Raw genomic sequence first — 12,176 nt, 5'->3', positions numbered from 1 at the left:
AGGCCCAACGAAAAAATTACTCTAATGGCCCTCTGTTGGGAATCTTCGGGAGGGCCTTTGTCGAGGGCCCTCCAGCAAATCGTACGGCCAAATGTAACAATTAACCAACCATCAAACAAATGTGTATAGGCCCAACCAAAACCACCACCGTTGAATAATTGTATGATTTATTTAAATAGGCCCAACGAAAAAATTACTCTTATGGCCCTCTGTTGGGAATCTTCGGGAGGGCCTTTGTCGAGGGCCCTCCAGCAAATCGTACGGCCAAATATAACGGTTGCCCAACTAATACGTAAACAAAGGCCCAACAAAATCCCTACAAGAAAATGCTATTAGGGTTAATGCTTGAATTTAACCATCATTAATTACCCATTTGAAACAGTTAAATTCTGAAATAGTCCAAACTATAGGTAATTAAAAATATAAAACTAGAAATGCCAACCTAATTTTTTTTAAACTCGTGAAAGGAATCTGAAGTGAAATAATAGTTATTTGTTTTACAAGGGGGCAAAGTTATTGTTTAACCGCTCGTGCTAATATTGATACCCGAGCAAGCGAAAGATTCCAAAATTGAACCACGAGCGTAGCGAGTGGCTCGAAAAATGGAATCTTGAGCGTTGCGAGGGTTTCAAAGCACGAGGGTTAAACAAAATTTGCCCCCGAGTGAAACACATTTTCACCACACCAACCCGAAGCAAATATTAAATGTAAAATATCAAATCCAAATGAACGTTATTAAATATTTATCATCCAAATCATCATTTAAAAGTCAATTCTTCCAGCAAAAATAAGAAAACAACTCAAAATTTGCATTTCATTACTTTGCCTCACATGTGAATAAAATGCAACTTTGCTATCAGTTTTTGAAGTGCAAAGTAAGCCTTTCCGAGCTGGTGTGGTGAAAAAATAGTTATTGCTTTCACTCTGCTATAATAATTTGTGAGTACATAAATGTAATGTAATTCCCATCTTGTCCTCTCACGAACAAAGAGAAAGGTACTTATACACAGTGGCATATTATTGACAAATACATGGTTCCCGATTCGCCGGATTCTCACACTCTGAGAATCTGGAACTAACCAAATAGTTACATGTGGGTTCAGACATGTAACGGGCCATCATAGGCATTCAAAATAATCAATACGCAGTCTGGATTTTCTAGATAGGTTGTAGTAGATACAGAGGGGTGTCTGGAAGCCTAGTCCGATGTCATTCAGGAGCTCGGCCCGCGCATGTCAAGTAGCCTATAAGCCTAGTCTATTTTTGGAATTAGCAAAACGCAGGGTGCAAAACGTTGCTGGGATCCCAGGTAGGGTTGACGAGTGAACGTATGTAAGTATGTAGGTATCTAGAAAGATGCATTGCCTGATAAGATTTTATAGGTAAGTGACTGATAATATCGATCTGGTAAATTAAGTAGGCACGATGTAAATACTTCTGAATGATAGTAATTATTTTAGGTGAAGTCCACAACAAAAATATTAGTTTTTCTATACAATTGCAAACACGAATGTTTGATGTTTATGAGTATTATGTTATTCATTATACATAAAATAGTATGCGACAAGTTGACAACTGTACCTAAAATACCTAAATGAATCAAAAACCTAGATAGTTCGATGGAAATGCCTATCACCGTCGTCGAATTATGAATCATTGTCTGAATATTAAGCACCTAAATAAAAATAAGGAACAGCAGGCACGGTGATCAGTAATTATTACATTACAGTTGTGAAATATTTTTGAACGCCTAGTGATATTGCACGTGACTGTACCGTTGCACTCTGCTTGACGCAAGAAACCCCTGTTTGAAAATACTTATACCCAGATTGCTACATGATTTCATGGTAGGTATATACAACGTGTCCCAAAATTCAACGATAAGCTGGCACAAGAAGATGGACCTGCTCATGACTACTCCAGGAAAAAAAAAATTGAAAAATTGTAGACATGGTCGTTAAAAATACCACTATTAGGGGTGTCGACTTTTATTTTTTTTTGTAATTCCATAATAAATTGAGATATATTTTATTTCTTTTTTTTCCTCGAGTAGTCATGAGCAGGTCCATCTTCTGGTGCCAGCTTATCGTTGAATTTTGGGACACGTGGTATACTGTGTAGTATATATGTATGTTGATAGTACCTTTTGCCAGCAGGGCACGGGACAAGAGCGTAATCTCATCTTAAATGCCGGCAACGTACTTACAATCCCTCTTGTGTTGCGGGTATCCATGGGCAACGGTAATCGCTTACCATTAGGCATATGTAGTACTGCGTACTGCACGTACTTATACCTATGCTAAAAGGTTTTTTTGGGACACGTAAGATTGCATATTCACTTATTCAGGTTAGTTTTATTTTTCAGAATTTGGTTGCAGGTAACCTAAGTTTACAGGTGTTATTATAATATGTCACACAGATGTAATGTCCCCTTCCTCTCCAGGGGGTGGATTTCCAAAAATTAAGTAGATAGCACATGTTCTACCACTTCTACCTTTATGCTTTAGTTAAGCAAGTTACATCACTCAGTACATGCCAAATCTCATCAAAATCACACAGACTTCCGCATTCATAATAGTTATTTACGATACTAGTGCGGAAAACAGTAAATTATTACCTATTCGCACGTGTATCGTACGTTTTTTACAGCCTACATATGGCACTTAAAATTTTCGTAGTTGCGTAATGTGCTTATTATAGGACAGGGTGTCGTAATGGAGCACCAGATGTACTGTAAAACCTATTACCTTATAGATAATAAGTTTTTGGCAAAAATTTCATTTTTGGTACAAGCTTTTATCGCTGACTGTACTTTTATTACGACAGACAACTAATACTTATCGAGACAATTCTAAAAACCCCTAACACAATTAGGTTGCGTTGTTTCATCACAGATTTCCTATGGCCACCTCCTGTCTCCATCATCAGATCAGTTCGACAGTACCATATTATTGTATTGTCATCAGAACTAGGTACATACAGCTGCCAATTTTCATAACGCTACGATCCTTGGAAGATGGTTAAATTAGTTACCTTAGATTCCATTACATAGTTAGTTACATACAGGTCGACTGTTATTATAAATAAATATTACTTAGTATCTATGAAAACTCGTTACTTATTTTGATAGATAGTGTAGTGTTTCTGACAAAAGGGTGAATTGAACAATTCATTTATCTCCTACTTTCTCTCTTGAAATTACGCGAACTATTCTAATGAGATGTGCCTAAATCATTTAAATCAATGACCGTGAACGCTCCCGACTACTCTGTACAAACTACAATGTCAATGACCTTTTACCTCCCGGTGAATGATGACTGGAGAGTAGCCAATATGCAACCCTAGGAAATGAACATTCTAAGGTAAATAGGAAGAGGTGAATAAAACAAAATGAAACTACAACATTTTAATATATTAATTATAATACTAAGCTAAAGTAAACTAATATAAGTTTAGTAAGAGTTATGTTTTTCACCCAGGCGCGCGGCTTCAGCCGCCTCTTCTTGTTCTATGATCATGTTAGCCCATTCCTCGGCTTGCCGATACCTTTTCTTGTGTACATGGGGCGCGTACACTAGCTTATGGACTACAACCAAGCCAGATGTGACAGATACAGCCATTAAAGTTTTCACCAGCGGGCTGGATGTCCTGAACCAACGTTTGACGGCCTCCATGGTTATTTAACTTCCACAGCTGACTCAGGCTGTGAGGTACGCTTGTTCCTGGGGAAGTGCTCGTCAAAAAGCGGTCTCCAGATATAAACTCCGCCAAATACACCCAAAACTGATACGAGAATAATCTGACCTCTTGTTATGCCTCTTGGTCTATAGATTCTCATATTAACGTTATCACACTAATTAATTAGATTATTTACTAATGCTGTTTCAGTGCAAAATAGTTTTTTGAGTCATTAAATAACATTTTAACATAAAATTATTTTAGGTTATATCACAACATAACCTATAAAATTTGTAGAGGCGTTTTTAAAAATCTTATAACCAAAGAGCATATATACTTATAACCGGAAGTAGCTTTTTGACATTAAAATTTAATTTCAATTTTGTTTTCAGGGTCGCGTCTGCTCCATCATCCATGTCTGTTCTGCCGCTTTCTCTTTCTTAATATTATAGCATTGTATCAGAGCGTTTAACAAACCCTTAAATAAAAAAGTGTATCTTACTTTTGAGTCGAATTCCTAAACTTAGCCTATCCGTCAGTGACGTCAGAGTCATTGTCCTGTCACTATGACAGTAAATATCTCAAGAATCTCAACGTGGGTTTCGTTGTTGATGTGATAATCAGAAATTAAAAATAATTTACTGGTGCAGAACGTAGTTGGTACTTTAATTAAGCTACATTAATGAGATAATAGCGGCATGGCATCCCATCCAAGGCAGATCCCGAATATTTTAATAACAGGTGCGTGGAAATACGAAATAAACAAAACTTTAAGACTTGTAAGGGATAGGAGATAATTAAACTGTTAAATTTATGTTCTAGGGACCCCTGGTGTCGGCAAATCCACGCTGTCAAAGTTGGTGGCAGATAGGAGCAAGTTTACTTGGAGAGAAGTATCAAAACTGGCTGAAGAATTCCATTGTTTAGACGAGTATGACCCAGAATACCAGTGTCCGTATCTCAATGAGGATAAGGTAAATTGGAAATCACTTGTAGCGTTTGCTTCCATCAGAACTTTGAATTTTGCGGCCTTTGAATTTTTGGGTTTAGGGAGTGCCCAGTCAAATCATGGGTATTTAAAGCATTTTGTATTAAACAAGGACACCCTCCTTCTTGTTAGATGTATACCTACACATGTCTGTGTTTGAAGGTTCATTTCCCGGTGTCCCAGTCTACAAAAAAAATTGAAAACGGCTCCCTGAATGCATGGCATGCCTTATGGTCTATGGAAGTCTCCCATACCAATTACTAAAGTATTACTTAATAATATTGGATATAGCTGCAATATAAAAAAACTTAAAATTTACCTGAATAAACTATTGGGTAATTGCGTCAGTATACCGTCTGGTATCAGTTTCCGTCCACTTGACGGATTAGCAAATATTACATTTCATTTATGATTTGCTACATGCGAAATATAATTTTAATGTAGATAGAAAAATTGTTAAGATATTAAGTATTGCAATAAGTCCAAATTTGTGCAGCAATGAAGGTTTATATTCAAATTTCGTCAAGTGGATGAAAACTATAGCTGGACAAAAACTAGCGCAATGACCCTATATTCATTACTTTTCAGTTACTTGACATGATGGAAGGGTTGATGGCGAAAGGTGGCAACATAGTGGACTACCATGGTTGCGAATTCTTCCCTGAGCGGTGGTTTGATGCAGTTTTCGTAATTAGAACTAGCAACACAGTGCTGTATGACAGACTTTCCGCTCGGTAATACACTTTGTCATTAGTTTTATTTACCATGTATATGTTTTGGCTTGGTCATTTGGTTACTAGTGGAGAATAATATTCAGGTAATTACAATACAATATCTAAACTTATACTTACAAAAGTATCGTTAAACCAGTAAGGTTTGTCTCGATCAAGTCCATCTGCGGTAGATGCTTGCAGTAATAAGTTTCAGTAAGTAATTGTTCTAGTACCAATTCAACCAGAATCCCCCTTGCATATTTGAGTGATAGAGAAACAGATAACGAAATTTCGATTTTCTTTTTTGTGTAAGGCCCTCAATTCTAGACCATGGTGCCCCCCTCTCCCATGGATTATCCATCATATTTAACCAATTCTAAGATTTAGATGCCGTATAGGCACAGGATATAATAATGGAAACCATTCAAAAAAATCATTTGCAGAGCTTGTTTTGCCTGTGAAAATCTACTAAAGTATTTATATCAATATCTTATATTCAGTGATCATACATTTTCCAGCATTTGTGGTGCAGCGGAGTGGTGTTAACGGAATTGGTATAAATAATTTCAACCCTAATGATTAATTAGCGTTAATTACGTTAATATTAACCTTAATTTACCATTTCAGTTGAAATTATCTATACCAATTCCGTTAACACCACTCTGCTGCACCAAAAATGTACGATGTCTGCTTATATTATTTCCTTTTTTTTTTGCAGAGGATACACTGGTAGGAAGTTAGAAGACAACATACAGTGTGAAATATTCGAGACCCTGTTAGAAGAAGCACAGTCATCGTACAAACCGGAAATAGTTATTCAGCTTCAGAACGAGACGCAAGAGCAGCTGCAGCAAAACGTGAACACAATCGTAGAATGGATAGAGAGGTGGAAGGAAGAGAACTTGTAAAATTATTATTATTAAATGTTTTTTTTTTATCATCCCAAATTCTTCATCTTAGGGTGATCTAATAGGATGAATCGACTTTTTGTGAAGAATGAAAGTATACATCCGCACGAATTAAGTTTTAAAGATGGTCAAGCAAATCTATTCAGTAGAAAAAGGCGCGAAATTCAAATTTTCTATAAGACGATATCCCTTCGCGCCTACGTTATTCAAATTTGCCGCCTTTTTCTACTGACAAGATTTGCTTTACCAACTATAACTATATATTTAGGGCGATTGTGCACTACAATTAGGGAAAATTTACAATGAAGTAATTAAAAAAATACAAAAATCTTTGTTTTAGTACCTACAGTATTAGGGAATGTGAGTAAGTCTTCGTTTTTTTAATAAAACACACCAAATACAGTAAAAGTAAAATATGACCTTGAACGTGATACAATATTCAATAAAAATATTTCATTAATAAGGGAAGTAAAATTGGTATATTTTTGTTATTAAAGTCCACGAATGACAAAAATTATAGCCACAGGCGTCACAGCCAAAAATGGCAGGATTTTGTAGTCATTTGATGATAAAAACATACAATTTAAGTCATAAATAAATAACCGTAACCGGTTATTCGAGTTTCCAGTTAGTGTGTTTCATGCTGCGATCATATATAACCATGGATACCGCCTTTAGGAACATTACCGTTCAAATTCTCGGGCCAAATTAGCACACATACACAATTACGCCTACATTCAAATAAGACGACGCGTTTACAGAGCCTGTAATCAAAGCTGGTAAACAAAATAAGAGTCATCTTTATTACACTAATGGTACATAGCTAAGTGTAGATGAAATGCATATAATGTCAATAACTACCAATCAGCGACATTAATCCGCTAATAACCTTTTTGCTGTACGTACTGGCCGCTGAGAGTTCGCGGTTCATATTTGATTAGAATATGACTTGGACAGGGATAGGTTTATGCCATACAGTGAAGAACCAGTCAAATAATTCACGTATAATAATTTAATGCAGATTAAAAGATAACTAGTTAAAATGTTGTTATGACATGACAGACTAACTCAACATAAGTAAATATATCATTGTTGTATAAATGTATTCCGCTATAATAAGTATTTTGTATATTTTATTATCAATCTGCATGGCAGTGCGAAGTCACGTTCAGGTATAGTCTGTCCGTTTTTCTAAGATCAAGTACGCCGTAGTAAATGTATGGCGAACTTGATCTTAGAAATCGGACTGGCTATACAGTCTGCAAAATTTACATGGGTACACGAATCGGGTCAAAAATATTTGAACAGGCGGAGTCACAATAAATCCCCACTTTCAGTTCAGAATATTTTATATGTATATAGCCGGTCAAGCAAGTTTGTCAGTAGAAAAAGTTGCAAAATTAAAATTTTGTATAGGACCACAGCCGTTCGCGCGCTTACATTTTCTAAATTTGCCGCTCTTATAATATTTTAAACTTTCGCGTTTTGAACACATATTAACTCACATTATACGAAACGAAACTGATTTACGTCGGTAAATCAAGGTAATTGAATATAATTCGCGTTAGACCCGTCTATAATGTGAGTTAATATGTTTGCCGCTCTTTTCTACTGACGGAAATGGCTTGAGAGAGAACCTACATGTGACAGTAGAGGGTGGATTCAAATGATCAACATTTTCAGATAATGTGTGTATTTGTTAAAATTATTCAGTAAAAGCATGATAGGAAAAATGTATCTACATATAGGAGACCGGGTATGATTATCTCACGGGTTATATCTCATGAATAGAACATATTCTAGATATCTTGCCAGGCATCCACTCAATTTCATGTCTCTCTAATTGGACAGCTTTTTTCCATAGTTCTCTGCGAATAGCATCTTGTGGGAATCTGAATGGAAAGTAATGTAAAATGACAATACCAAATTTGATTATTAATTTGAAATAACTAGGTAGTTTTTTTATAGCTCCATCTCATGAAATAAAAAAGGAAAATACAAATCTGTAAGAAGGAATTTATTACTACATTTATAATGATATAGAAAATACCTAAACCAAACACAAGTTAATAAAATAGTCTACTTCATTTAGCATAACACCATCCCTATTATCCTCGCAATTTAAAAAGTCGTATGTTGTTATGAAAGTCGTATGCAGTTGTTACGTTTTAGCTTAGCACGGTAGTATAGAAAACAAATCGTCATGTTTTTTCCAAATTCTACTGAAGTTATCTGTTTACTACAAGTGAAAAGTGATTCCACTGTCCTTGGTATGAACTAAAATAACTTCTGCACCACTTCACGACACATGAATATATTATTAATTACAAAAAAACGTTGTTTTTATAAATCAATTTAGCCATGTGTCACTGACTGTCATCTCGGTGGTACTGAGATTGCCAATCGAGCAGTTTGTAAGTACCGCCTATCGCGGGGTAGTTTGCGTTGGGTCATAATTGAGCGGACAGAATACTTCCATGTATAGCATTTCGCTGGTTTCATGCCACTGCGCCGCACCTGCAAGTAAAAAGACGGACAAGTGCACAAGCCAATCATCCGTTTTTTTCATGCCACTGCGCCGCACCTGCGAGTAAAAAGACGGATAAGTGCACAAGCCAATCATCCGTTTTTTTCATGCCATATCGGACCATGAAAACTCAGACTGCCGGACAGTAAAATTCATTGTAGTGCACAATCGCCCTTAGCCTGGCCGCAGACGTTCGGAATTTTCATTTGGTTTCCGTACGGAATGACAGGTGGGAACGGGACGTCGCTCTACAAATGCCATGAATCTAGTATTTTAACTGGATCAGGCATGAGGGGTGGGGGGAAATGACCGAACGGGATAGTCTAATGTATCTTTATGTTTCAGTAGGAGTAGCAGCGAAATTTTTTTTCCCACCATAAATGTATGGATTATGGTGGGCAACAAATAAATTCGACCAATCATAGTGTCGCATTGCTTATGTTTTGTCCCTCACGGAGGCACGTGTATACCACTTCTATAGGATGCTACCTTCTATGATGCAGCAGTGCTGTAGGAGATGACAATGACAATGTTTTTGAAAAGTAATTTTTTTCAGCCATAAGCCCCCATTGGCACGGGAGCTTTTTCAACGCGCGTTAAAAAAGCGTTTGAATGACACAAATGGATAGCCATGTATTATATGTATTCACACGACAGCGGTCAAAATAAACTAGATTAATTATGGTTCCCATTACTGGGTAATTTTATGTTACTATGTAAAATTTATTAGAATGGAATAAACAAAATTGTTGTGTGGAACTAGACTAATTTAGCATCGGGGCTCTTTGGGTAGTTCCATTTTTATGGCAACACACAACACAGTACTTTTTTTCAAGTTTTTCTTGAGATGTACGTTATTGCAATTTGATTCACTGAAAATTGCTTGCTGCTGCATTTCCATCAAGGCCTATTGACTTCCTTGAAACGATGTGACCCTTCAAAATTGTGCATGTGTTGTCCGTTCCCAGACGAGATTGCCAGTAATTAACATCAAAATATTTTACTACAGCAACATTGCTAGAACTGGCTTTGTCTATAGATGCGATTTCTAGGAACAAATCAAATTATTTTGATTTGTATTTTATGAAGTAGTCATATGTAAATTATTATTTATTTTTTGATATATGTATATTATTATCTATTATATTTCAGTTTTTCTTTGTCTATGTTCATAAAATCTACGAAGGGTAGACGTGCCTCTACCCTCCTTGATAAAATAAAAAAAAATCTTTGTCAATTGGCCTCTTTGATAGGCCTTGATTTGGGTCTGGCCGGTAAGAACATAGACAAGATAAAAGTCTGTAATGTCAATGCTGTCATTTAAGTCATTTAATGCAAAAATATAAATTTTCATATAAAACGATTTATTCACTTGAAATATATTTATTTACCTATTAATTTTGAAAATAAAATCTATTCATATGTACGAGCAACATATCTAAATGCGTCTTCGCACAGACTTAGTTAAATTTAAACCGTTGTCTCTCTTCCTTCCTTGCTGTATGTATCCGGCAATGGCGACTTTATCAACAATTCTTATCCGGATTATGGAAAGCCCTAATGTGTGTGTGGAAACCGTTGTAGTAAATCAGAAACAGCGATAATTTCAAGGTAAGATATATATTAATCTTTAAATAAAAATGAGCGTGCTAATTACCAAATTCAAATATAATAATTTAATCTTACTATCCCCGTAAGTCCCGCGGACGCGTCCGAAATTATAATCAAAATTCAACATAGATGTAAAACCCCACAGTGTTTAAGCTGGTAACCCTAGGAATTAGCGACGTTAGTAATTAGGAAGATAGATTATATTGTTTAATTTTTTGACTATTTTGTTTTAGAAAGTGAATCAGCAGATGGCTTGAGCGTGAGATAATAATATAATCCTGGGCCGTCATATGATTTCTTGGAAAAAGCTCAGAAGGGCACGTATCTGCCGCATATCCAAACTAGTTTCCCGGTGACCAAGAACGCTGCGCGGAGCTGTGAAGCAGAAAATGTCCGATAACCGGATAGATGTAATAACAACTTGTAACCATTTGCCATATCAGTGTATGTATTCATATGTATTATGAAAATATTTATATCTTAATAATACGTAACTTTTTGTTACCTTTTATATTTCACGAATTTCTGAATATAGTACCTAATCATTATCTTTTAACGTATTTTTTTACTTATTTGTGAAATGCTAATTTAAGAGCCCAACAACGTGCACACTAGCGCCACTGCTAAATAATCGTGATTATTTAAATTTAACGACATGTATTTAAAAAAGGGGCCGCTACGGACTGTATTGTGTATTTAGGTACCTTTTGAATACATCAAACTAGATTTTATGTTGCTGGATTCGTCGATCTATGAGCTCAAAACAAAAACGGCCGTTTTAACTTTGGACGGGTAGATTGACGAATCCAATAACATAAAAACTAGTTTATTGTATTCAGCAGTGGCGCTAGTGTGCACGTTGATGGGCTCTTAAAAACCTGACCCCAACAAAAAATAAAAAAATACAAAAAGAAATTCCCTCTCTGGGATTCGAACCCAGGACCATTAGCTTCCTGAACTGGATTACAGCCAATACCCGCTAGGCTAAACGGGTTGTCAATTCTAATTACAATGGTATCCCACCAGAGCGCTAGTAGTATAAACGAACTTTTGAAAGGGACATTTTTTTGTATGGAGTTATCGTTCTTCTCCTAGTGAGTATTATATTCTTTGATTTCCATTAAATCAATTTAACTGAAGTACCAGTGATACTTGTACGCTAAGCCTACACTATGCCTCACGTGTAAGTAATTAATTATATCTTAATGATACTCTTTGAAATAAATTTTAGGTGTATAGAACTTTTTTGTATGACGGGGAAATATTTTACGTTCCTGTAGTGTAGACTTTAGACCAATAACTTTATTTAGAAAGTGTAAAAGAGCGCCAGTAACTTGTCATCAAGTCAGGATCTCAGGATTAGAATCCTTGAGCAATCAAACGAACTCTTCAACTACTTTAGTCTTACTAATAGTTGTTGGTGTATTTTAATATTGCCTTTTTTCTCAGAGCTACATTTGGTGAAGTAGAACTACTGATGAGGCCCATAAAATGGAATACTTACTGTTTTTTAACGTTTTTTTGTTAAGAGTATTTTGCAATCTCTTAAGAATTCAAGTTTGGGATTAGTGAAAACCTAATAAATCTGAATTTTTTGAGCCGTTTAGTGTGGTTGAGTAACAGTCAATAACAAACTCAGACATAATATATTATATCTGATTTGTAGGAGTTTGTTCTGGGTAATCATAGGAATACACAATAGAATATACCACTACGTTGGAATACATTAAAACATTGTTTTCCCTGGTAAT

General features: G+C 35.8%; 2 protein-coding genes across 2 annotated transcripts in view; one reads left to right on the top strand and one right to left on the bottom strand.

Moving 5' to 3' along the window:
* Positions 1 to 12,176, bottom strand: part of LOC134789705 (small ribosomal subunit protein mS31) — a 169,157-nt gene that overhangs the window by 53,719 nt on the left and 103,262 nt on the right. The window lies entirely within an intron of this gene.
* On the top strand, positions 4,263 to 6,304 carry LOC134789459 (adenylate kinase isoenzyme 6). The gene is made up of 4 exons (XM_063760041.1): positions 4,263 to 4,419; positions 4,501 to 4,652; positions 5,255 to 5,400; positions 6,098 to 6,304. The coding sequence occupies exons 1-4, from the start codon at positions 4,377 to 4,379 to the stop codon at positions 6,285 to 6,287; spliced, it is 531 nt and encodes a 176-aa protein (XP_063616111.1). The 5' UTR covers positions 4,263 to 4,376; the 3' UTR covers positions 6,288 to 6,304.

This window comes from Cydia splendana, chromosome 4, assembly GCF_910591565.1.
Source record: "Cydia splendana chromosome 4, ilCydSple1.2, whole genome shotgun sequence".
NCBI lineage: Eukaryota > Metazoa > Arthropoda > Insecta > Lepidoptera > Tortricidae > Cydia > Cydia splendana.
This window is presented reverse-complemented; position numbering and strand designations above follow the sequence as displayed.

Bases quoted from the DNA above. Each gene is read 5' to 3' on its own strand.
- LOC134789459 (XM_063760041.1), top strand. From the start codon at position 4,377: ATGGCATCCCATCCAAGGCAGATCCCGAATATTTTAATAACAG. The intron at 4,420-4,500 runs GTGCGTGGAAAT...TTTATGTTCTAG, and splicing joins CCCGAATATTTTAATAACAG to GGACCCCTGGTGTCGGCAAA. The intron at 5,401-6,097 runs GTAATACACTTT...TTTTTTTTGCAG, and splicing joins TATGACAGACTTTCCGCTCG to AGGATACACTGGTAGGAAGT.